The sequence below is a fragment of the Telmatherina bonti genome (assembly GCF_933228915.1).
Source record: "Telmatherina bonti genome assembly, chromosome: 1".
Lineage (NCBI taxonomy): Eukaryota > Metazoa > Chordata > Actinopteri > Atheriniformes > Telmatherinidae > Telmatherina > Telmatherina bonti.
The window spans coordinates 26,184,819-26,212,644 of record NC_136619.1 but is presented as its reverse complement, the minus strand read 5'-3'; the positions used below and the strand labels follow the sequence as shown (position 1 = coordinate 26,212,644).

At 40.7% G+C, this 27,826-nt stretch overlaps 1 protein-coding gene across 3 annotated transcripts in view; it reads right to left on the bottom strand.

The window, feature by feature from the left end:
* The window catches only part of dennd2b (DENN domain containing 2B), a 61,581-nt gene that overhangs the window by 2,955 nt on the left and 30,800 nt on the right, over positions 1–27,826 (bottom strand). For all 3 annotated transcript variants that reach the window (XM_079240017.1, XM_079240019.1, XM_079240018.1), the window contains 12 exons: positions 22,728–22,943; positions 22,240–22,336; positions 22,034–22,078; positions 21,638–21,822; positions 19,443–19,552; positions 18,867–18,936; positions 15,614–15,691; positions 14,639–14,779; positions 14,348–14,496; positions 2,406–2,583; positions 1,231–1,272; positions 852–963 (listed from right to left, as the gene is read on the bottom strand). In XM_079240017.1, the coding sequence (XP_079096143.1) occupies positions 852–963; positions 1,231–1,272; positions 2,406–2,583; positions 14,348–14,496; positions 14,639–14,779; positions 15,614–15,691; positions 18,867–18,936; positions 19,443–19,552; positions 21,638–21,822; positions 22,034–22,078; positions 22,240–22,336; positions 22,728–22,943 (1,423 nt within the window). The remainder of the gene's footprint in view (positions 1–851; positions 964–1,230; positions 1,273–2,405; positions 2,584–14,347; positions 14,497–14,638; positions 14,780–15,613; positions 15,692–18,866; positions 18,937–19,442; positions 19,553–21,637; positions 21,823–22,033; positions 22,079–22,239; positions 22,337–22,727; positions 22,944–27,826) is intronic.

Here is a 27,826-nt window from a genome sequence, read left to right as displayed (position 1 = left end):
CTTGTTTTTATACATTTACAATTCTCTGACAATTTGCTTTCTTTTCTTTTTTTTGCCTCATTTAAGCAAGCAGAATGACTATCTGGATGCTGTGTTCTGCTGAGCAAATTCACTTTGCCAAGGGGAGCGTTACAGCTCTAATGCTCCCCTTGATATTCTGTATTCTTTTTTTTTTTTTTCTATTTATTTTGCATAATTCTTTGTATTACATAGTTTGTACTGCTGGACTGGACCAGAGAGGTTAGAAGAGGGACAGAAAGAGAATCAAAAAGAAGAGACAACAGAAAAACACCTCCATCTCCTCTCACTTTTGCTCAACAACAAACATCAAACAATTAGCTTTTAAACAGTGAAATCTTCACAACAACAACAAAGGAAAGACATTGCAGGATTTTCTTTCCAAAATAAAAATCTTTATGGTTCATAAACTACTGTCTCATCTGTTGCATCCAGACTGTGTACATTATCAGTATTATAACTGTCATTGTAATCATTTCATTTAAGATAGTTTTGGTATCAATTTCAGATCTACAAGCATTTGGAAGATGTACTATTGAGTTCATTAAAGTTAGCAGACACATGCAGTGTATTGCTTTCAAGTTCACCATTATTTTCTCAATATTAATCAAAAACTTTTAGGTTTCATGAAAAACAAAAACAGTAGCCGTGGAAGTTTCGAGAGTTTTCTTCATGGCAGAGGTGTCGTATCTAATTGTGTTTTCATCAGTTTTGTTTTTTTGAGTCACAATCATGAAAAGTCTGAACAGACGTTTCCTTTCCAGCAGTTCACACTCTGTCGCTCTAATTAACCAGGAAAGCCGTGATAGAGAGATGATCTGTCACTTAGTCACCTTCATCTGACTCGCTGTCAGAGTCCTGGTTGATGATATCATTCCTCTGCTCTAGCGCTTGCTCAAGAGCTGCTTGAAGTTTCCGCGGCAACAGCGAGGCCTCGTCATCCATCTATACACAAACGAAGAGACCAGTAATGAAAGGCAGCAACTGCTGGATCACTTTCAAAGGCTCAGCCTTACAGACACCTTAAATCTCCGTCTCAATCCCAGCGTGATTCACACACGACTTAAAACTTCAGTCTTTTTTGAATGACTGATGGTAATCACTAGTTTCTTATTATTGCCACATGACGAGATGATTGTCACTCTGCAGTAAAACTTATAAGGTGTTGTTGCAAGTTCGGGTTTTCTTTGTTCTTTCAGTGAGAGTACCAACCTGTCGGATGAAACGGTCAGTCCCCAGGTCGACCATTAAAGCCTGGGGAAAGGGGAAAAACACATAAAATGTCATTTTTTTTAGAATGAGTTTTGATACAAGTTTTCATCTATTCAAGAACTATTTCCATAACATACATAAATAATCCAACAAGCCAGCAAAGGTACACACAAAGAAGTCAGTCAACACCAGGAAGATGGGTGTAAACATGTTAACTATGACCAAACATCCCTTTCATGCAGATCTGTCATTCTGAAATGGAGAAAAAGATATTTTTTAAAAACGAGTTTCCCTTTAGAAAACTTAATGTTTAGGTTTATTGGGCTGGTTCTGACAAAAATATCTATTGTGAGTTGTAATCAGGACTGAGAGGAGGGCAAAGGTTTTTTGGCTGGTGCCATCCAGACACTGACTCTATAGTGCTTGCCTGCATTTCCAAAAACTGATTAGATCCTCTATCTGTGGGCCTGTGGTTACACACAACAATTATGTGGAACATTAAGGATTTTGTGGGCTAGCAATGAAGCAGAATGCAGCAGAGATGGATGTCAACTTGTCCTAAACTATGTTTTAATAGGCCTTCATCCATTATTTAATCAATTACTTATTTTCTTAATTAAGTCATTCATTTTTTGACAAAAATGTTTTTAGATCATAAAGTTACTGGAAAATGCACTGCATTATATGACCCAAGATCGGCTTCTTATTATGGATGACTACAGAATAAGCAAGTTTTTGTATTTCCCATAAGATGAAAATAAATAAAACAAAACACCCAAAAACTTAAAGTACATAAAAATTATTTTTAATTAGTTTAATAAAAGTTAAAAAGAAAAACTGACCTTGATTTAACTAAATCTTTTTCTTTGTCTCAAGTCAGATGGCTGGTTTCAAATTAAATAAATCCCATAATGAGATTAGAGACGGAGGAGGTCAAACAGTCACAGTAATAATTTCCAGTTAATAATGGGATTACTTTGAATTGTTGTATCCATCAGTACACACATACCCAGTATCCTAACAGACAGACTTTAATCAGAGAATGGCAAGAGCAGATAGTCAGAAGCAGACAAATCAATGGGATCAACGATAAAACAGATATCAGTCTGAAATGTAGGCTTTACACTCTGGTTAAGACAGTGCTAACAAAGGATGACAGAAGACGTCGTACACACCTCCTCCACAGGCAGCTCTTTAAGTTTAGGCACTGAGCTGGATAGCAGTCCCACCAGGAAGGGAGTGGGACAGCAGACGATATCCAGCATGGACCCTGGCAGCACGGGGATGAAAGTGTGTTGCCAAGAGAAGGGGTAGAGCAGTGCCACCACTGCATGCATGCAGCTGGACAGGGTGCTGATGATGGGAGGTAAAGACAAAGACACACAGATCATGTTCAGACTCACAACAACGCTCTGTATCAGCCACATCAGGTAAAAGCAGGTGTCGAAAAATAGAATTTCTACTAAACACTCTGCTGATCCAAACTGGAAATACTAAGAGCATCAACAAAATAAACAGAAAGCGTTGCAAGAATGGACTTAAGTGAAATACAACTTGTTACTTTTGATCGTTACTACGTCACTAAAATATTACTTGGTTTTAAACCGAAAAATATACACAAAGTTGAGCATTTTATTTAGTAACACAGGAGTTAAATGAGTGAAACCCTGAGAAAACAGTTGAGTGACAAAGCTGAGTGCTAAATGCTAATACTTTAAAAAGCATATAAGATAGCACAAAAGATGTAATAAATATGAAAACACTACGGTGCAGACTGACCCCAATGAATTGGTCATATGTCCAAGTTTAGCTGGTTCATCGTATTAAAAAAAAAAAAAGTCACACCTTGTTAATATAAATATAGCCATGATCCAGATCCCTGGGTTTAAGCAAATATCAAAATATGCCCTTTTCTCTTCACATTTTTGTAAAGAATACTACTTAATGCAATCAATAACTTATGTAAAGTAAATTTTTGAATAGTTTTCCTCAAAATGTCTGAACAATTATTATCCAATCACAAACTGGGCTGTATATAACCCTTTTTGGGGTCCAAGTGGTGTTTTTAATCATTCAGCTTTTCACCCAACTAAAATGACTGTTTGTCCCTCTTTTCCCAGAAGCAGTCTTCTTTAGACATATAGCATCTCCTCTTTGACTCTTTGTTCTTACTGCAACTCATCTGGAGTTAAACACCACCTACTACAAACCACAATGACGGAGGTTGACTCCAGTAAAATGCTTCACTGTGATACTACTCTACTCTGTATGCAAGCCTGGTGTGATGTTACTATGGTTTAGGTGGTGGCTTGTTGTCGCTATATCAAAAAGCAGGAGTTCAGCATCAACAGCTGTGGTTTAACATCGAGATCACAAAGAGCAGCCCGGTTTTCTCACGATGAATCGCTTGTTGACAGAGGCTGACCCTTTTCCTCTCTGTCTTCCATATACTGTCCAATCCATGTACACAAAAACAGTGAAAATAAACTGTGGGTCCAATCTCTCTCTCTCTCTCTCTCTCTCTTTCTACAACACATACAAACACACACACACACACACACACACACACACACACACACACACACACACACACACACACACACACACACACACACACACACACACACACACACACTAAATCAGTATGGATCAGGAACAAGACCAGGGATCAAACATGGTATGCAAGTGCACCCTATTTGAGACATATACACTTTTAATGAGGAATGTTTTCTGTCGTTGAGCAGAGAAAACATGGGAGTTACTGCCTTTCATGTGGCCTCATTCACTTTCAGCCCAAAGAAACTTTAATGGCTACACTTGAGAGCAGCATACAGAGAACTGGGATTAGGAGCATAATCAGTATGCTGAGAAAATTACCTCCCTCTCGCTTTTCCACAGCATTCATTTAGGCTACATGTTTTGCCACAGGCCTTTTTATCGAGACTTCCCATGAGTCAAATTGGCAAGATTAAAAAGTGTTTTCTTGACAAGGCAACACAGAATTACACCAGAAGAGCCCAAAGGCTATGATAACGACAACATTCAAGACTTTTTACGGCCCCTTCCAGTTCAGTCAGAACTTGAAGCACTTGCAGCTTTACTTTGGCCAGTCTGATTTCCATTTGCCTGAGGAGAGTTTGATAATTCCTAACAGATCCCGTCTCCTGGGTTTGACGAGTTCCAACAGGGAGCGATGGGGCACAGATCTCAGAAAAACCTTTGCCACAGGCTACACGCAGCCCAACACACCACTGATACCAAAAGGCTCAATTACACTCGTTCCCTCACCACACACTCTTGGGAGAAAATGAGCTTACAATGAAAACACTCTGCACTACCAGAGGTTGCCACTCAACTTTGGAAAGAAAGAGGGACATTCCCACTAGATCTAGGCCAAAACATTAGAAAGGCATGCAATGGTCATAATAAAAAAAAACAAAAAAAACTTTTATCTTTTTAGAGTTTACGAGGGACAATTCAGATTTTCTTTTTTTTTTCCAGATTTCAACGTCCTTTTCTGTTTCCATCAATATTAATGTATAAAATACTTTAAAAGCTGTAATGATGGCTGCATTTTTTTGTGTTTTATTGTGGTTATGTTGGGTGTTGGACTGTTGCTAAGTGGGTCAAATCAAGTTGGTATATTTAAATTCCTGGTTAAAGACCCACCTTTTCAGCTGTATATCAGTAGTTTTTATTCAAAGCTATTTTAAGTTTATATTAAGTCCAAATTGGTATGCTTCTTTTAAACTGGAATTGATCCTGATTTTAATAGTTTATATCTAATAATATTTCCTTTTCCTGGCTTTCTTGTTTTAATTTGAAATTATGCTTCTTATTTTCTAATGTTTTATTGCCTCTGTAAAATACTTTGTATCACCCTGTTGTTGAATTGTGCTATATAAATAAACCTGCCTTACCTCAAAACCATATATTCACCACAAAAGCTAACTCAACATCATCCACATTATTTTAAAGAACACAACAAAAAAGAAATCAATAAAATAAAAACACAAAAGAATACAATAATGCCACAATAATTTAGAAAACTCCCAAGTCACATAATACTGACAGACCTTTTTGAAATTTGGAAAATTGCTACTGAAACATTGAATTTTCTAAAGATTCTTTGTTTTGTGCAGGTGTCTGCAAAACTAGTGTTATTTTCATAAAGCTCAGAAACATAAAGCTTTATATTCATACAGCTTAATGCATGCAGCCTATTTAGCTTAAGCTAGTTAGGAAGGTCTAGCATGCAAAGCTATATGGCCAACTTAGCTAACATGACATTTGCATTGCATTGTATGATGACATTTCTTAACCTGTATAACATGCTGTATTTTGTGCACAAGACTATTGCAGCAAAATGTTTTCAGAGTGTTTGGACGTTATTATATGCAAACGGTAGAGCAGGTTGTCCAGACTGGAAGGTTGAATCCCCCAGTCTATCTGTAGTTGTGTTCTTAGCCAAGAAACGGTATCCTGTGTTGGTATTGCAGGTGTATGAGAGTGTCTGAATGATCAGTGGTGGTCTGAGAGCCTATTCACACGGAGTGACAGCCATGTTCCCCTCAGTCTGCACCAGGTTCGCTGTGGCTACGCCGCTTCTCGTTATCAAGTATGAATGTGGAGTGAATAAGTAAATAAAATGTTTAGCACTTTCAGAGCCTTAAAAATCACTAATCTATTATTGGTTTTCCAGATGTGACTAGAAACAAACTGACATAAAACTATTTTATTACCACAGCTGTCGTTACTTCTTTTAAGATGAAGTCATGGTTTGTGAGATAAATAAAATTTTCCAAATTATAAATTAGCCATCAGGACAGATGGGTTTTTTTGTTGTTGTTGTTGTTGTTGTTTATGTATTTTTACAAACAGAAACTCAGAAATTCTGACAAATTCCAACCATTCAGATTGTAGCCTCCACACCATGTTCATTTGGCCACATTAGCCAAGAATAAAACGCGTGTGGCTAAAGATGAATGTCATCACCTGGACTACGCTACACTATACTACAACCTGCTTACTGGTGAAACAAACTGTGTGCAAACAGAGGAATAAGCCCAAATTTTCCAAACACTGTAAAAAAAAAGGAGTGCCCTATCAGGCATGAGCAAAGGATTCTTTGATTAGCTGAAAATGTATTGCACATTTAAACGCTTATGACACTGTGCACAGAAAACAAAAACAAACCAGTTCTGCAGCCCTGAAGTCTGTGCAAGCTTCTATGTTTTGAGTGATGGGAGCTAATCCTGACATATTTGCTTTCAAAGATTTGCCAGGTCTGGCTTAATGTGTGTAAGGCTGAACTGGCAGATACCTCAGGAGGCTTAGTCTGTGAAGCCTAGAGGAGGAGGAAGAAATATTTTACTGTTTATGAAAAAGGAAGGTCATGGACAAATGCATTACAAACACATTCTTTAAAGCTCTGCATTATGTCGATCAGTCAATCCCAGTAAGGATGAAACCGATTCTACAGACAGAATACAAGGACAAGAGAGAAAGCAAACCAAACCAATGCTGTCAGACAACATCTATGCTCAAAGACAGAATCATTCCTTACTATTGCAGTCTTTCCAGGCTGAAAATAATACCTGAAAGAGCTCATGCAGACCTATAGGGAAAGCTGCACATGGTGTATTTTTATCCTTTAGCAGAATGTTCCCTGCTTGCTCCCTTAGTCCCCAAATGGTTTTCCCTCACTTCCTGTCCATAAGGATATGTAACCACCAGCTCTCACTCTAACAGCAGAAGCCATTTTACAATGAGAAATTCCCTCCCAGTGGAAAACTCTTTACATGTTCCTATTAAAACCACAATGATGTCTGAATCTGATCAAGACTATCTGGAGAGCAAATGAAATGTGTGCAGCTGTTTGTGTTTGAAGTGTCTACATGAGTATCTGTAAGTTTTAACATTTATAACAATGAGATGATGTAAAATTCAGCTGGCCACGACTCCAGTGTCAGCCAAAAGCAGAGCGCCTGCGGGGGCAGAGGGTGTGACCACTCCGGGGCCCACGCTCTACAGGAGGACCCCCGCTAAGCTACTTTTTGGCTGAAACAATACAAAAAATATCTGCTGAAAGTCTGTTAAACTACTACCCCCCCTCAATACCATGATAATGAATGATTATGATCTTAATGTGTGTTTTTTAATTTAGTTGAGCTCTCAAATGAAGTGAAAAAGCAAATTATGTGTATTATTGCAGAAAGGGCAAGATAGTAAGAAAAGCTGAGCTAAATCCCATTCTCATTTTATCACTAATCTCTGATATTTCTCATTAACTGAAGTACTCCAGGATGAGCAGGGACAACTACAATGGTTAGGAACAACTTAGACACATTGGAATAATCTGTTTTATATTTTTCTGCATCAGCTGCATCTCACAGAACACATCATGCTCCAATAGGCCTTACAGATTTTTGCAGGCTGCTAGTTTCCCCAGGTAAGAAGGACATTGTAACAAAACCAATCACACTTTTAAAAGTGTTTTTAAATTATGCCTACAAACTATATAGACTAGAGGATTTTGTTTTGTTTTTGCTGATGAGTATTTTACAATAATGTTGTTTGTGCTTTCATGAAAGTTTCTGAATACTTGATCCACCATGGGTATGTTTCATCCTCTTTGTACCAAGGCTAGCTCTGCCTAATGATAATATCCACAACTTGGGTCATTAAAGATCAGAAAAAATTCAGGTGATTACTGTGATTAAATTTAGCTCTACTTTACAATTAAACATCACATGTGAAAGTTGTTGAGTTGTAAAATGCAGTTTTGGCTTTGTGTTAGCTCTGCAGAGGATGTAAGATAAAGTGTTTGACATCAATAGAGTGACATAAGAATGGTACCAAACCAGTTTGAAAAAATGCCTGCAACAGGACGAATAATCTCAACTTTGATCATTAGCTGCATGGCATCCTAGTTATCCACATGCTCTCTTCAATTTAACAAATTGCAACAAAAACACAGCAGGACACCATACACTCTGTACACATCATATTTTGTACTTCTAGTCATGTAGTATAACCACAAGGGGAGATAAAAGTGTGTTCCTGCAGAAACCCAAGCGGCACTCTGTACCACAGAAAAGTGAGCTTGATTAATTCCCTATGACCATGAGGAAAAAAAGCTCTCAGCCATTGTTTAGTTTCCCTCTGAAGTCTCCTCCATTTTAATCTTTCATCTCAAACATAGAACTCTAGATTTCATTTTGTCCTCTTCTCATCTCCTCTGCCCTCAGAATAACTACTTTAGACAGCCACTTTTGCTAAAATATAGTCATAAACCATTCAAATGAGGTAAATCTAATAAAAATGATACAGGAAATATTAAAATCGTCCTGTGCTTATTAACTGCCAGTCACAAATTCTGGGTTTAACCTTTAGCTTTCCTTGACACAAAATCTAAAATAACTGTATATTGTAACAATAGAACCACATCAGGGAAAGACTTTGAGATCTAATATGCAGAAACACATTGACTGTCAGAGCAAAGACTGTCTTTGCTGAGAAATAAATCCAGGCCTGCACACAGAAACTGTTGTCATCTGTAGCCTGAGGACAGACAAGCTTCAGTCACTAAACTCTGTCGGCACCTACAAGTCAGTTAAGTTAAGCAGTTACAGAGTGACATAGCTGATGATGAATTTATCAGATTAGAGATCAGACTTGTTATTACAGGCAGCAGATGGTGGATGATCACTCAGAGGAAACTGACTCTACAGACTTTCATATAGAAGCAACAACCTCGCTGGTAGAAACAATAAATCTTTCATAGTAATGCTACAAGAGTTAAGTGAACGCAACCATTGCCTAAAACAACTTTTCTTCTCTTTTTCTTGCTTGCGTTTCATATACATTTCAGAAAAAACAGGCATAAATCATCCACTGCAGCTGAGGTATTTTGGGAATGGATTATGTACCAGAGCTCCTGAGGGAGAAGCTCTTTTATTATAGAAGGCATTAACGCTACAGGTCGGCCCTGTCACTGTCTTCAGATGAAACCAAAACACACTGAATGCAGGTTTGCCACACGCATGGACACACACAATGTCAAAATCAAGGTTTACTTGAACAATGGTGCCATACAACATGCAGGAGGCAAGGCAAGTTTATTTGTATAGCAATTTTTCATGTGCAAGAAAGTTTAGATTGCTGAACATAAAACATTAAAAGCATAACAGATTATGCAAATAAAACATTACAAATTAATAAAGGGCTGCAACAATTAGCAAAATCATGATGAAATAATAAATTAAATAAAAAATTATTTAAAACAAGGCAAGTTAAACGTTATTGTGCCGATTTCCTGCATCGGCCACAGACTTACGTCAGATTTGTAATAACTCCATAATCCTACACAATAATGTAAACAGTAAGGATAGTTACAGCGTTCATTGTTGTGTTTTAGCATGTTGGCATGCTAGCAGTTTGTAATCAGTGTAAAAATCCAAGCAGCTGCTAAGGTTGGCGGGTATTAGTTTAGTTGGAAATCATTATGGACTATGGGCAACAGCTGGGATCTCCAATTCCGGTCCTTGAGGGCCAGTGTCTTCCAGGTGTTGAATGTTTCCCTACTCCAACACACCTGATTCAAATAAAACTAATGTCCACAGCTTGTTGTCAAGTTCAGAACGAGTATGTTAACGACCCATTCATTTGAATCAGGTGTATTGCAGCAGGAACACATCTAATACCTGCAGGAAACCAGACGTCAAGAATCGGACTAAGAGATCCCCAAGGCTACATTATTTTGTTATTATATGAATAATCATTTTTAAAACATCAGAATAGTGACTTCAAATCATCTTGAGGTATATGGTAGAATAATCACCACAAATGATAATACTTGATAAAACACCTCATAGTAAACAGATTTGATCTCTGGGGATTAATTAAGCAAATACACTCATATGTATTAGATCAGGGGTCGGCAACCCGCGGCTCTAAAGCCGCATGCGGCTCTTTAGCGCTGCCCTAGTGGCTCCCTGGAGCTTTTTCAAAAATGTTTTTTTTAAAAATGGAAAAAGATCTATATTTTTGTTTTGATCTGGTTCTGAAGGAGGACAAACATGACACAAACATTCTTAACGTTTTCCAATGCTGTAAAAATGTGTAGAATAAATATTAAATTTCAACATGTCTGTCAAGGACGATTTGCGTCATAGCCTGCAACACACATAGCCTATCAGCAGGGCGGGAGGAGGCAGGTGCCACCACAACACACAGCGGCTGTGTGATGCACCATGGATCCCAAAGGGAAAAGAGAAAAATAACCGAGGAGAACAGAGGATTCAACATTTTCTTGGACTGAATCATTTGCATTCATTGCCAATGCGGAAGGATTGCCTGAATGTTTGCTCTGTAGCGAGAAGTTGTCAAATAACAAAAAGAGTAATGTGGAAAGACATTTCCAGGGAAAGCATGCTACATTTGCAGCCAGTACCCATTTGGGGGTGACACAAAAAGTGCGATTGCATTACTTCTGGAGAAATTAGAGAAGTGCAAAAATAGATTTAAGTGGATTGCATCCCCAAACTCCACTACTACTGCAAGTTTTGTTGCAACCCAGGAGATAATAAAGTGTAGAAAACCGTTCACAGATGGTGACTACATGAAGGAGTCAGTCATCAACATATCAGAACACGTATTTCCAGACTTCAAAAACAAAACCGAGATCATACAGAAAATCAAAGACATGCCCCTCTCTGCTAAGACAGTGAAGGAAAGGACCATTAAAATGGCCGGCAACATCACCAATCAGCAAATCAAGGACATTAATTCATCACAAGTTACATCTTACATGCCCAATGTTGAGCTGACCAGTGATGTCCGAAAACAGAAGTCACATTAAACGGGTAAGAACATAATCCTTCATAGACACATATTGAGTAACAAAGTGGATGTTTTTATTAAATGATTTCTGATTTTTGTCTGTATATATTTGGAATGACACTTGGTCATGGTGCTCAGGTCAGAGGATAACTGCCTTGGTTGCGTGTCTAAAGAGAATATGATGCTGCTGCGTTTTACCCTTGCACTGACTTGCTTGGCATTTGCACAGTAATCAAACTGTATTAATTTGATTTCTTGGTTTATTTTTTATAAATGCAGGCTGCGTTTTATTGCGTTCAATCGGATTTCTATATTGCATTTTTTTAATTTCATCAAAGCAAGAAACATGACTCATTAATATATTAATGAAGTTAAACATGAGACGGCATCGTACAACAGAGTAATCACATGGTGCGTCATTCTCTACAGGATACGCAGCAAGGAAAATAAACATTTTATCATAAAGGCTCATTATGCATTTGTAGCCATCTTAGTCATTTTGATAGTAGGCTAATATAGCTAATATAGATACATAAAGCATGTGTTGCCTTCATGATGAGGCTTATATAAGGCTTTTAATTTTTTGCGGCTGGGTACATATTTGTTCTTTGTTTTTTTTGGTCCAATATGGCTCTTTCAACATTTTGGGTTGCTGACCCCTGTATTAGATTATTATTATAGAATCCAGTGCATTTTATAATCTAGTGAGTCTTTAAATAATTAATTCAGATAACACACTAAGATTTAAGTGAAAGATTTGGAGCACTTCTGTTTCTACATGAATATGATCTAAAGTAGTGGTCACTGTCCTCGTAGACTACCATCCTGCAGGCTTTACTGTTTCCCTGGTACCACACACTTCATTCAAATGAAAAGGTTCTCCAACAACATGTTGTCATCTACTGCACCTGCCTGGAAATGGGCTATTGGTTTGGGTCAGGTGTGTTGCACTCTAAACCAAGCAGTTTTTTATAGAGCAAAGCCTAAACAAGCATCAGATGAAAGCTTAAAGACCCAGCATCAGTAGGGAAACAACAGGAAGTCAAAGTAAAGATGCTTGAAGACACCACAGGTCCGGATGGGAATCGGGTGTGTCACTCCATCTTTCAACACTACCTGACCTCCAAATGTAGTTTTTCACTTATCAAATGACAAAATGTGACTTTCTTTCAAAGTGCTAAGATAATATTGCTCTTTATAGTTATTTTCAGTATCATGAAAAAGCAGTGAAAATAGTGCATGACTTTTAAATTTAGGTGACTATTTAACCTTTTATATAAGGTTGAAGAACTGCTCCTAGTCATTTACGGAGGAAAATACAAGACTAACTCATCTACATTTAGGACAATTTGATTGTACACCTGCAGAAATATCAACAGCTCTATATGCCAATCACAAAGAAGTTGTAGAATAGTTGCTTTTGGGCAAGATATTCCCATAATATTGCACTCTGAGTTACTTCTTGTTTCCTCCCCAACAACCCCTTGATGTTATCACCTCTGGTAATGAGCAGCAAAGAAGAGATCTCCAGAGACAGAGATGGAGAGGTCGCTTTATACATAGGGAGTGAACGTGGCATCGTAAGTCAAGCGGCGACAGCTGAGCCACAAGATCACAGAGGGCAGAGTCGCACACACAGGAAGTGCATTCCTTCCTCTCACAGTCACTGCCCCCACTGATGTTTGTTTAAACTGGGCTCTGATATGTGGAGAGATTACTTCTCTACTAAAATCTCCTCCCACTCCACCCTCTCCTCCAAGGCTCAAAAGTGTCCCTTTCTTTTTTATAAGAGGACAGACTTGGACGCACAGTCCTCAGAGAGTCTTCCCATCTTATCAAACCCCACCCTGCTCCCCCGACAGTGACTCTCACTAGTGTGTCCCATTTTACCTCTGATATGACCAACTAACTCAAACTAAGTCAAACTGTTCCATGTGGTGCATCTGTTAAGCTTATAAAACTGCAGTGTGAGGCTATATTGCAGTTATATGGAGAAAAGTCAGTCCAATCAGTCTAAATGGGGAGACTGGTTAACAATTTTAGTGTAAATATTATCTCTTACTTTGAATAAAAAAAATACACAAAACCATGGAGTCCTTCAAACAAACTGAATTCATCTACCATCAGTATCATCTCTAAATGTGCTACAGCTTGAACGGAATGAAAAGAGTCAGAAGAAAAAAAAACAGAGCGAGGATTGTTTCACAACTTGTGATGTTAATTCGCAACAAGTTAATTAGTATGACTCGTGGATAAATTTTTTACTTCAGAGAAGAGTGTATGATAAACAGTACAGTTAATAAAGACTTTTTTTTTTAAACAGTAAAACATATAAAAAAAACAAAATCCAGAGAAATCTCCACACCTAATTACTCAATTTAAGTCATTCCAGACATGCTAAATAAAAACAAACAGTTCTGTAATGGAAATCACTGCATGGTCTCAGAAACACAGAAAAGCCACAGTGAGCCCAGTGAACACAGTCCGCTCATTCAAAGGAAACATATACCAAGATGTGGAAACATCTACCCCTTAAAAATCATTTAGGACAGATTAAATGTAAAGTGGGAAATTACCCTGTGGTCTCACAAGACAAAACATTTGTTTTATTTAAAAAAAATAATTTCAGATAAAAATGCTTCGGTCTCAACAAAGAAAAAGGGCATAATCTGGTTTAGCTCAGGGTTTAAAATCCAGCATCCATGATGGGATCATGGTGAAATAAGCACATGGGATGCCTAACTGGTACTGGTGATGGCCATTAGTGCTGAATGATTGATATATAGACGTTTTGGAGCAGCTTATGCTTGCATAGAAGGTCTTTAAGGAGATCTTGCTGATTTCAGCAAAACAATGCAAAATTATATTCTACTCAGTTAACAACAACATGGCTGTGTAGTAAGAATTGAGGTGTAAAACTAGTCAAATGCTAAAAAAAAATCCGGTTCATTCCAAAATATATAAATCCTTGATCTGTTGAGCAGCTGAAATTCTGTATTAACAAAGACCTGAAAACTATTTTCTGTGAAAAAAAAGTTCCCAGTTCCAGTTTATTATTCTTTTTATATTTTTCAGTTGTTAAAAAACATTTTCATCATTTAAGATCAAATGACTTGAACTGCAAAAGAGTGAACAAATCAAAGGAGGAAACCAATTATTCACTGTTAGTTGTAATGGTTGTTCAAGAGATTTTTTATATTGCAAAATCATATCCCTTGTCCTGCTAATAATAAAACTCCACTTCATGGTTTAAAGGGGAATGGTGGAAACTAACCTGAGTTTATCAGCCACAAAGATTACTCTGCGCTCCAGCAGCAGCGAGGCAAAGACTCGTATCACTTGCCGTACGCTGAGGCACTTGAACAGACTGTCAAAGTCCACGTGTTCTAGTCTGGAGTCAGTGGGTCGCCTCAGCTCAATGACCTGAATGACCACAAAAAACAGCAAATCTAAGAAAATTTACAAAGCACATTTCCTGCAGAGCAGTATCTTAACATTATTTGGGTTAATGGTTGCAATTAAGTTACTGAAAGCAGTTGTGTTCTGCTTTGGCAGCAGCTCTGACCTCATTTCCTGCTCCAGGCAGGAATGTCTTGACTTTGATAATCTTCCCCGGTGCAGGGAAGGGGGACTCCATCAGACTCCTCATGAAGGGATAGACTAGCGCTGCAGAGATGCCTCTTCGTCTCTCCACCTCATCCAGGATCTGGACATGGAAGTAAAGAGCGCAGCTTCCTTCACATGTTTCGACCATCAACAGCCATCATGCTTGTTGACAATAGTAACAGCTAATATAAACATTATTTCTCAGTACTAGTAGCTATCTAGAACTTCACATTCATTTTCTGTTTTGAATAATAGCAAATGAATGTATTTCTATGCCCATGTGATTGGAAAATTCCACCCTGTGTGGCTTGCTAGCTGTTTTCTTTTGAGCTGCTTCCTTTCTGGAAAGTTAATTGTGAGAATTGTTCATTTTTTAGGTCAAATGATATCACCTCACTCGATCTCTCCAACTGTCTGTCTCTCTCTCACACAAACAACTCCTTCTGAAATCAGACACTGTCGCCCTCCTTTATCAGGAGTAAAACTATTAAAAAGCTTCCGGTTGATCCGAGAGTTCATGCTGTACTGCTCTCAAGGCTCCTCAAATATATGAAGCAAAAGCAAGAAGCGTAAACAGGTTATTTACTAATTACACACCATAACTACAGTGTGTAAATCCCTCAACTTTAGAATATTCTGCGTTCTTCTGTGTGTGTTTAAGGATCTGGATTCCCTCACTAATTATTATTAAAGTAACCAGATAAGACTAGAAAAGTCGAACAGAGGGACTGGTCTGTGAAGTGAAGGAAGCAATTACCTTGGGAAATCAGAGAGATTGCTGTTCGGTCTGCCACTGAACAAAAGTATGGCTGAAAGCTGTCAGCTTATGTTAACCACAAGTAAAGCACCACATACAGCTGCATGACTTTGGCTGGCTTTCTGTGTATTATATACAGTACATATATGTCTGGTTAGAGAACAAGACTGAACTCACGGTGGAGAACAAATCAAAGCAGCCCAGCCTGCTGATCACACAGTACACCTCTGGTAGGCGAGGCCCTTTCCCAGTTGGCTGCATAAGAATGAAAACAAAGAGCGTGGACATGAAGAGATGCATCTGCATACGTTACTCAAATCAGCCATGCATACATTTCAAGAGGCAGTCCAGTAGTACAGTGCTACAATTACAATTCCAGAGAAATAGTAAAAGCACAAATGTAAAAAACATCCAGATTTTGGTGTCCAAATCACTAATTCTTTCACTCTAAAACTGTTTTCTGTAAATTTGCAATGATCTCTGACATATTAATGAGGTTTTTTTTGTTCATGATTTTTTTATTTGTTTTGTTTTGTTTGTTTTTTGTTTTTCTATAACACCATACACAAGTTAAATCAATAAATATACATTCATATTTGAATTTCACTTATTAATTTAATATCTGCATTTAATGACTATTAAAAATGTCAGTACTACTACTGATAATTAAAAGAAATAAAAAGAAGACAAAAAAGAAGAATTAATCCATGGATCACACTTTGTCCTGCAGAGCACCACAGGATTTCACCTCTGACAGATTCTGTTCTACCTTCCACCAAACAAGAATCACCGTGATCTCATGAGGTCTATACAATTTACTTTAAAATTCCATATCCTAAACATCCCCTCTGTGTGCCACTACTTCATCATGGTGGAGGGCTTTGCACATCCCAAAGATCCTAGGAGCTAATTGTCAGAGACTGCATGCCCCTGGTAGTGTCCCCCATGGCAAACAGGTCTCTGGGAAGGGACCAGACAAAGTGTGGTTTAGATGACCCTTGTGATAAATGAAAGCAATGGATTCAGGTTTCCCTTGCCCAGAGGTGGTTCCCTGGGGTCCTGGAGACTCACCACTTAGGGGAGAGTGAGCTAAAATGTGAAGGCAGGAATCCTGGGAGTCTAATTCTAGACTGCAGAAGCTTGGTCTAGGTATGTGACATGTCATCTCTTCAGCTGGGAAGGAGCCTGAGTTGGTCCACGAGGTTGAGCGGTTCCAACAAGAAACAGTTGGACTCACCTCGATGCACAGCTTGGGCTCTGGATCCAGTGTCCCTGAAAGGGGCTGGATCCTCTTCAATTATGAAGTTGGTCCTGGCAGACTAAACGGGTATTAGTCCGTCCGTCCGTCCGTCCCCCCCCCCCCCCCCCCCCCCCCCCCCCCCCCCCGTCTCCCCCCCCCCTTTAGGAAGGGGGACCAGAGGAGGTGCTCCAACTACAGGGGGATCACCTTTCTCAGACTCCCTGGTAAGGTGTATTCAGGGGTCCTGGGAAAGAGGGTCCATTGGATAGTTTAAATCTCAGATTGAGAAGGAAAAGGGGACCAGCTGTGCACCCTCTTCAGGGTCATGGAGAGGACATTGGAGTTCATCCGACCAGCCTAAATGTTCACAAAGCACATTGCCAAGTTGGCAACGCTTGGTCTGCATTGGGCTTTTTTGCTTGGGCAAAACCATGCCAAGGATGGATGGATGGATGGATGGATGGATGGATGGATGGATGGATGGATGGATGGGTGGATGGATGGATGGGTGGGTGGGTGGATGGATAGATGTTTATTTGAAGTGCTAAAAGCAAATTGCAATTTACAGTACGGCACATTTACACAATAATACATCAGAGAAGTGGTGAAATTTTACAGTATTTATTTCACTTATTGAGGCCTTTTTATTCAGAACCTGCTACTCTGGTAGCGGTTCACATTATTATAATGCAGTTGGCTCTCTGCCAAAGGTCTGTGGTCTCCTAGCTATGATGATAATGACATCATTAAGCTTATTTTTCTGAGTCACACAAGACCTTTTGTTTACCGATAAAGAGTAAACTGAAATTTGAGAGTGAAATCTGTGTATATAAAAACAAAAAAAGGACCATAAAAAGCAACCAGGACAGTCCATCACTATATCATAACATCAAGAGCTCTTCAATTTAATCTGTCATCTGAGGTGAAAGCCTTTTATGTGGTTGCCTCTTTCCTAAATACAGGTGGTTTATCTGCTCCTGCTGATCATATCTACTGTCCGCCGCACTCTCTTGAACTATTGTGAGCTTTCAAAGACCAGGGGCACAGACACACACAGTGAGACACAAATGAATACAAGCTTTCAACAAGCGCCAATCCACTTGTCCATATTAGGTATACAATTTTCTCCTCTTGTTTCTCCTCTGCTTTTCCAAATGGATGATTAAATCAACTGTGTGGGGCTTGATTCAAGTCCTCAGGAATGCTTGGTTACTGCCAGCTGCTGGACAGACAGCAGGGAGGAAACAAAGTTACTGGAGGAGAGCAGCTCACCTCTCTGCGCCTTCATTAAAATTTGCTTCTGTCGAGGTGAATCTCAGATCAACAAAGTGCATCAAGCGTAACTGAAGGTAGAAAGATTTCTGTCTCTGCCAAACTATCACCAATCAACACACAGACACAATAGCTAATGCACTCTGTGATGGAAATACACAGGGCTGTAGCATAAACACAGTTAAATAGACCAAATGGCAAACAAAATCAACAGCACAGTAACAAAATCCCGCAAACTCATGCTCTCTACCCGCAAGCTAAATGGGAGGCTCAGAAAAACACTTCAAAGCACTCTATAGTCTCATTATGGAGAGAGGAAAGGCTCCAGAATGACAACAGCTGGATTTTTCATGGTTTCTCTTTGTCTTGCCTCTCCTGAGAAACTCTTGTTAATTTATTGAGTTTCTTTTTTTTCAGTTATATTTTTATTGCACTTTCTACCACTGAACTTTTGCTTTTTGGATATGGACGATATTATTTCCTCTGACCAAATACATTATTAACAACATATTTACAAATGTAATTAAACATAATGTCACAGTCAGCATTCAGCTAAAATCTATGTTCGTAAATGTGTGGCTTGAATGTTTATTATTCTCCTACTCACAGCATGTAGAGCTATTTCCTGGGCTGACTATAATGCCGATCAGCTGCTATAACACTTACAATCATAGTCTATTTCTGCACTCATTTTTCCCCACTGATTTTAATCTCTAAATCCTGTTTGATAACCAGTTCAGCTTTTTTTTCTTTCTTTTTTGGTGATTTCCTGTTACCACAGAGGATGGTCACTCAACACACTAACATCCCCACAGGAAAACGGCATCGTGTGTTAAAATAAAAGCGTCTGTCATAACAAACAGGGCTCGGCAGGGTGTGAACAGGGTGCAGAGGATGCGGAGCCGATAGGGGGCTTACCAGCAGGCGTCTGCAGTACCCGAACCTCCTGCTGCCATCCTCCCCAGTCAACATGAAGGAGAAGGTCTCGCTGCAAGTTAGAACAAATGATGATCAATAAAAGGACAAACAGACACAGAAAATTATATTAATCCTGATAAGATGTTGTTCCAAAATACACTGCATGTGAAGTTATTGCTGTCTGTTATGGAGAATTTACTTTTATTTACACACTTAATAACTGAATGTTATAACATGAAATACCTCAAAGTTTTTCCCTGTCTCTCCAGACTGCACCATCTAGAGCCGGAGTTACATGGTTTTTTTTTTCCCTAGACCCCCTAGGATCCTAATGTATCTCTGTTCTTATCTGTTATAAGGCGGCGCCGCTAAAACTGGCTGCAGGGTCTAAGCTTCAGTTTGGTTCTGTAAACTTGTCATAAATGTTACATGTCTGCATGTCAGACCTTGGACGAGCTGGCTTGAAGATTGAATTTCCCCTCTGGGATGAATAAAGTATCTTTGACTGATAAAAAGGTATCGCAATAAGTAGCTGTGTAATGATTTGAAAGACAAATAGGAGATTTTTGGTCACACCTGGTATACTCAGAGACAGGACTCCAGTCTTTTGCATCTGGGAAGCAGAACTGAGGAATAGCTTTGAGCCTCTGCTCTGCTTCCCTCATCTGCTTGGTGGGCCTCTCCAACTGTGAGAGAAGAGGAAAGGGAACAAAAGGACAGGAGTTTTAGGCAACTTGTTCTCCTTCAGTTGACTATAATCCTTTTTAAACTTCCCAAAGGATGTCTATCTGACCTATAAATTACCAGAATAACATGTCTTTCCTTGGCCTCAGCAATCCTAACGGGCTCAACTATAGCCTATGTCCCCACCCCACCCCAACCCCCCTCCATGTTAGTAGAGATGTACTTCTCCCAAAGGACACGTCAGCTGAACCAAACATTTCTAAAATCTATTTTCTAACAACCTAAAAACACTTTTCTGTGACACGGAGTCTGGTTATTTTTAACTATAAACAGGCTCCTGGGCTCTAAGCTATAAGTTATGATTGCCCACAAAGCTGCAAGCTGTCAACAACAACATGGTCACATGTGAGAAACCCACAGATTGTTTGCTGGTATTACTGGCTCCTTAGTGATCACAGTGGGAAAAGCCTAAGGAAAGTTACTAATAGCACTATTAATACAAAAAATAATATTGTTTTTAAAAAGCTTTAAAGATTGGCAGGTCCACCAAAGATTTTTAAAGGCTATGACATCTTTAACATTACTGGTACTTTTTAGATTTTCACTTCATTGAATTCAGCTGCTGAGGATTCTTGTCCAACTTGTCCTCTGTTCAGACGAGAACGGCCAGAAGCCCTCTCGCCTCTCATCACATTGTAACATATTGGTGTTTCTTTAGTGTCAGTTTTCAGAATAATAGTGATCTGTGTGTATCCTCCTGGAAAAGACGCATAATGACCAAATGAAATTAACTAAAAGTTTTAAAAAATCATAAGTATGTTAACTAATTCCCAAAACCATAATTAGTGAAAAGCTGCTTTTGCCTACATGTACAGACATCTTATGTTTGTAATAGAAAGTTACATCTTTTTACATTTTAATGCTAAATGCAGCAGTGTACATATTTGTTTGCTCGTTTGGAATTTGATTAATAGTCCAACCAGAAGACCTGAAATTCAGTCCAGTCACTGGAAATTAGACTGGGCATTGAGCTGGCATTTGCTTTTTAATTTTAGTTTTAAATTGCTGTTTAGTTCAATCGAATCAACAAAACTACGCACTTGTTTACACTTGGAAAACATCTTGCTAGAGTTTAAAGCACACACTTTTACAAGTATAACATGTTAGACCACAAACTTCTCCCTTCTGCAACAAGCTTCTCCTTAATTATCTGGAAAACTGGAGAAACACCCAATGACAATGGTTTCACCATAGACTGTATATAGAGATGGATGTAGCCTCCGTGACGTCACTCATAGATTTCTAAAGAGCTGAATTGAAGCTCGGTGGGCAGTTCCTACCATCGCCATCTTGGCAGAGGCATGCGCATCGTCTCACACGGAAAATACATATATGGGCAAAGAGGTAGAGCAGAGAAGGGGGCTGTGAGCGTCATGGTGGATGATTGACATTGATTGAACTCTGAGCTTTCGGTAGCTAAGAGCTAACCGAGCTAACCCTGAGATAACGAGAGCTAACCAGCTAACGGAGGTAAGCGGGCTAAAGCTAAGTCAGGCTGTTAACCGATTAAAAACAGCGGTTGTTCTACGTTCTTCTTACTTGAAATGGGAGATTGGTACCTGTCAATCAAAAGGACACACCCCTAAATATGCAGAACTTCGAGATTGAATTACTTTTAAACGGGCGAGTTAGAAAAAAATTCACTCTCCCCACAGTTGTCATGAAGGTAAACCTGCCCTAAAAACCGAAAATTGATTTTTGTACCAGGCTGTAAACATGTTTATTTCTGCTGTGAAGTTGGCCTTTTTAACATGGGAGTCTGTAGGGATTTATTCTGTTTTGCAGCCCCTAGCGGATGCAAGGGGAAACTGCAGTTTTATGCACTTCCGCATAGGCTTCACTTTTTACCGCCGAAGGCTCCATCCATCTTTCATATACGGTCTATGGGTTTCACCAACTAATAACATGTAGCTATGATGAGTTCAGGTGCTGTGGGACATCTGAGGAAGCATATTAGACAATTATGGACATAAAAAAAGAATGCCATGTCCCAGTGTAAGAAGTGACTCACGGAACCATGCCTTTACCTTTGGGAACTGATAGGTGACCTCTGGAGAGTAGGAGTTCTTGCTGGGTTTCTTTTTCAAAGAAACCACCACAAAGTACTCAAAGAGCTCTCTCTCCTGCCACTCAATCAGCTGCAGCTCTAGTGTACGGTAGCTCGGGGCTCGACGAAGGATGGACTGCAGTTTCAATAACCTTTGGGTGTGAGCTGAGGAAGGAAGTTAAAGAATATTAACCTGAAACTGGTTGGGAAGTGCAATCATGCCGTACATATTTATGTTTGACCCCTAAAGTCACTATATTTCTCCTTCTCATTAATTTTAGCGGCGATGTATCCTGGGCCAGATGTTTCAGTTATAGTCACTTGCAAAATAAAGGTGAACACCTCAGGTATGCAGAAGAAAGTGCTGCTCACTCACCTTTGAACCTGTCATCAGAGTCGCTCTCACTCTCACTGTTGTCATCTGAAGACAAATATTAGACAGACATCAAGGTTTTCCAAGGGTCAGAGGGGAGTTTTACAAATGTGTTTTTGTAAGAGACAGAACTCTGTGTGGGAGACTGAGACACAAATATTTACTCACTTATCTGGCCTGTGGATCAAAGGAGTAAGGAGTAGCCTTACCTCTGACAGAGGCCATCTCAACATTGGACACAGACAACTTCTTTAGCCTCTTCTTCCCACGTTTAGTGCAGTAAATGGAGTTGATCCTCTGGACCAGCTGTAAACAGAGACAAGAGGAAATTATCTGTGAGAAACTTAAACTTCTTTCTTCTTTAGATCCTAGGGAAGTAGGCATGTCATTGGCCAAAAGTAACAGTACAAAAAACGTGGCGTTAGTTAATCGCTCCAGAAAATCAAAGTGAAATGCACCTTGGGGAGACTTCTTGAGAAAATGCACCTCGAGGGCTGAAATTCACATAGTAATTACATGCATCAAGGCACAGTGTCTTAGAGAATAAAGTGTTGCAAATGATCCAGAGCTGCTCTTAGGCTGACTCGGTCCAGACAGAAACCTGAACTAGTCTGTGAGGCAGGAACGAAAAGAGAACACGACTGGAGCTCTGCAAAGACTTAGCGTAGCTGTTTGTGTTGGATCTAGCACTGTGTACCTTGGGGATCCTCCAGTGCCTGTGTGAGGACAGAGTATCACTGGTGCTACAGAGGCTATCGTCCAGCAAGCCGCAAGATGATGTTGATCCACCGATCTGGGGAAGGAGAAGCATTTCATCGTGGCTGTAGCGTTTGGACAGCTGTGACATCCGGTGGCTTTTCCTGTCACTCGGGCCAGGGAGGCGAAGAGACTGGCTGCTGGGTTTGGAAGGTAACTAGTTACAGAGAAGAGAGGATAGGCAATTTGGTACAACCAATCAAAAAATCACCAAGGTCAGTTTATTGAAGACATGCTCCTCTATGTTTCATATACTGTGTGCAATAAAGAGCTTTAAAAGAGAGGTTCAGCTTCCACTTGATCAATTTCTTCTGACATATTGATTCTTTGTGTATAAAAGCTGCACAAGAAATTACATCCCCCAGTAGGCTAAATATTTATAAGTTTCCACCTTTAACTCATTTTTATCTCCACCAAGGCAGAGGTTCTGTCTTTGGCAGCGTCTGTCTGTAACTTAGCAACCTAATTCATGAAGTATTGAGTGGATTTTGAATAAATATTCAGGAAATGTCCAAAATAGAATAAGGAACAATTGATTAGATCTTGGGATTTTTCAGAAACATTTTAAAGGATCATTTAGAGGTGCAATGGAACAAACATCTAGAAACATTGGCGAACTTTGTCACATCCAACAACCACCCAACCGTCTTTCAACGGTGAAAACAAATTATTTTGGAGCGTAACACCACTGGATTTTCACTCGATCCTCATAATTTTTCTCTGATTTTCATACTTTCCTTTAAATATGTGTGAAAGTTGTGTGTTGCTCATCTGCCATAAACATAGCTGTTCTTCAAACTAGCAAAAAGACTCAAAGCCCAGAAAAATGTGATAGCTGGCTAGCGGCTTTCAGGTGTGTCAATGCTGATCATACACACTGGAGACCTTCTAAATATTCGACAGTTTGTTCTGATCCTTTATAACTTGTAAGTAAAACATTTATTATGATATAAATGTTTAAAACGTATCGTTGTTTTTGTATAGATACCAAAATACAATGAATCGGTTGCTTACAGTAACAATACCTAACTTCTGTTGGTGTTTTTTGTGAAGTCCTCAATCTTTCTTGTTACCAGCTTGTCACAATGTGATGACAGAGGCATACTTGTATAAATATAACACAGATGTACCCTCAGTGCAGACTGGGTAGGCGGTGGTTTTTTCCTGCAAAAGTTCACTACCCATCTTCAATGTTTTATCCACATTCAACAGCAGATGGTTCTTCTTACACTACTTCACAAAGCTGTCTACCAATCCCCTGTACTCATCATCCTGTCTGTTCTCAGCTCTCACAACTATGGCCATGTCATCCTGCAGATGACAGGACTGCGTACTGTATTTGACATCAGGCATGAAGGTGGTGAAGAGGAACAGTGACAGCACAGTGGTGTGGGAAACTCTAATGTTGCTCATTAGATGCTCTGACACACAGCTCTGCAGTCTCACGAGCTGCGGTTGTGATTATTTCCTATCAAAAACCAGTGGAGTAAACTTAAAAATATGAGAACAAGTTGCACATTTCAACACAGACGGCGGTATGATGCCAGATTTGTTTTCCCTGGCAAGCTGTTCATGGGCACATGGTCACCAGGTTGTGACACAGGTTTCAGCCTGTTCTCAAGGAGATAATAATTACCGTTCCTGTAATATTCTGTTATTAATAAAGACCTTGTCCTTATGAAGACACGGCCATGTGAACTGCACTCTCTAATCGCCTTAACATGAATCAGAGAAAACACTCACACAAATAAGTTATGTGGATAACAGTGTTGCATCCCTGTTGCATTTTGTACAAACGTCTATATTTTAACGCAAACATTTTGTCCTCTTGAGCTTCCTTAAGGATTCCAGCTACCTGACTGGGAATATTCAAAGAAAGTCATGGTAGAAATCTAATAACATTAGCAGCAAAACTTTGATTGATTATGTTTTTAATCATGAGGGGCTTCAAAATATAAAGCCCCTCTTGGCAAAGTTAATTTGTCTGGCACGACGCAGGAGTCAGACCACCATTCTGCTCGCTATGATGCTGGACAGGAGAAGTTAAAAAAAGAAAATAAAAGGAATAAAGTTAATTGTTGGAATTAGTTACCCGTAGGTGCATTCAGACAGCAGAAATATTTTTATAGCTAATTAAGTAGTGAAAGGAGCTCCCTTTTTTGTGTCCGCACCACAGGAAGTGCAGCCAATTTTAGTTTATGGAGCTGCTTTTATAGTAGGCATGCTAGCTTCTACTAAAGAGAAAAAGTTTTCAAAGATAAAGAGAACCATGTGCAACATGGCGGTATTGCTAACACGCCAAATTCTACAGTGATTTGTTGAATGTCCGAGGGAAACAAAGGAACCCGGCATTAGAAAATAAATTCATATAAATCTATAAAATGCTGCAAAAATCAAGAACAGCTCTTAGTGGTGACCAAAGAAATTCAGTGAAACTAATGAAGCAATAGTTGAGCCCAGGTTTACTGGCATACTAAGCCTGTATAAAATTAAGGAAATATGGAATAATCTGAATTTGTCATTTCATGGCCTCGCCGAACTCCTCCCGTGGGCTCACCATCTGCGGGAGGAGCCGTAGGGGTCGGGTGCAATGTGAGCTGGGCGGCAGCAAGGGGCGGGGACCCTGGCGGTCCGATCCCCGGCTGCAGAAGCTGGCTCTAGGGACGTGGAACGTCACCTCTCTGGTGGGGAAGGAGCCTGAGCTGGTGCGCGAGGTTGAGCGGTTCCGACTAGATATAGTTGGACTCACCTCGACGCATGGCTTGGGCTCTGGAACCAGTACCCTCGAGAGGGGCTGGACCTTCTTCCACTCTGGAGTTGCTCATGGTGAGAGGCGCCGAGCTGGTGTGGGCATTCTCATCAGCCCCCAGCTTGGTGCCTGCACGTTGGGGTTTACCCCGTTGGATGAAAGGGTAGTTTCCCTCCGCCTCCGGGTGGGGGGACGGGTCCTGACTGTTGTCTGTGCTTATGCACCAAACAGCAGTTCAGAGTACCCACCCTTTCTGGGGTCCTTGGAGGGAGTGCTGGAGGGTGCTCCTTCTGGGGACTCCATTGTTCTGCTGGGGGACTTCAATGCTCACGTGGGCAATGACAGTGAGACCTGGAGGGGAGTGATTGGGAGGCATGGTCCCCCCCCTCTGAACCCAAATGGTGTTTTGTTATTGGACTTCTGTGCTCGTCATGGATTGTCTATAACGAACACCATGTTCCAACATAAGAGTGTCCATATGTACACCTGGCATCAGGATTCCCTGGGCCGCAGTTCAATGATCGACTTTGTAGTCGTATCGTCGGACCTGCGGCCACATGCCTTGGACACTCGGGTGAAGAGGGGGGCGGAGCTGTCAACTGATCACCACCTGGTGGTGAGTTGGCTCAGATGGTGGGGGAGGAAGCCGGTCAGAGCTGGCAGGCCCAAACGTGTTGTGAGGGTCTGCTGGGAACGTCTGGCTGAGTCCCCTGTCAGAGCGAGCTTCAACTCCCACCTTCAGCAGAGCTTCGAACATGTCCCGGGTGAGGCGGGGGACATTGAGTCCGAATGGGCTGTGTTCCGTGCCTCTATTGCTGAGGCGGCCAGCCGGAGCTGTGGCTGCAAGGTCGTTGGTGCCTGTCGTGGCGGTAATCCCAGGACTCGTTGGTGGACACCAGCAGTGAGGGATGCCGTCAAGCTGAAGAAGGAGTCCTATCGGGCCTTCTTGGCCTGTGGGACTCTGGAGGCAGCTGATCGGTTCCGGCGGGCTAAGCGGCATGCGGCTTCGGCCGTTGCCGAGGCAAAAACTCGGGCATGGGAGGAGTTCGGCGAGGCCCATGCCTCCTCAAAATCTGAGACCATGGTCCTCAGCCGGAATAGGGTGGATTGCCCTCTCCGGGTCGGGAGTCAGGTCCTGCCTCAAGTGGAGGAGTTTAAATATCTCGGGGTCTTGTTCACGAGTGAGGGAAAGATGGAGCGTGAGATCGACAGACGGATCGGTGCGGCGTCTGCAGTAATGCGGGCTCTGCGCCGGTCTGTCGTGGTGAAGAAGGAGCTGAGCCAGAAGGCGAAGCTCTCGATTTACCAGTCGATCTACGTTCCTACCCTCACCTATGGTCATGAGCTGTGGGTCGTGACCGAAAGAACGAGATCTCGTATACAGGCGGCTGAAATGAGTTTCCTCCGCAGGGTGGCCGGGCTCTCCCTTAGAGATAGGGTGAGGAGCTCAGTCATCCGGGAGGGGCTCAGAGTAGAGCCGCTGCTCCTTCGCATCGAGAGGAACCAGTTGAGGTGGCTCGGGCATCTGGTCAGGATGCCTCCTGGACGCCTCCCTGGTGAGGTGTTCCAGGCACGTCCCTCTGGGAGGAGACCCCGGGGAAGACCCAGGACACGCTGGAGGGATTACATCTCTCGGCTGGCCTGGGAACGCCTCGGGATCCCCCCCGCAGAGTTGGCAAATGTGGCTGGGGAGAGGGAAGTCTGGGCTTCCCTGCTTAGGCTGCTGCCCCCGCGACCCGACCCCGGATAAGCGGCAGAAGATGGATGGATGGATGGATGGATTGTCATTTCATCACTTTGTTTTGACAGTGCAAATGTGGAAAAGTAGAAACAAACTGTTATCCTCAAACTGTAACAACCTATGATCATGTGTTACCACACAGTAATTCATCATCACATTTAACTGTGGGGATTTCAGAAATTTGGCCACAGAAGAGCCAGAGACCACATCAGTATGATATGACTTTTTAAGGATAAGGTCAGCTGTCTCCAGAAGGAGACAATACCGTTTGCAATGTGGCTGTTGAACTTGGCTAGTGTCTGTTTATATGTTTGGTCACAGTTTTGTCAGAGCATGGCAGTGGTTCTTTTACTATATAGTGGACAGGTGTCCTGCAGAGTAATAATGTATTCACTGTGATATACTAGTTATATAAAACTAATTTTAAAGACATATGATCCAGCCAATTACAAGTAGTTTATCCAATTCAACACAAAATGCCTCTTTTAATGACTACTGCAGCCTAAAAATTATTAAAAAACCTCCATGACAAGCATCTTTAGTACTTAGT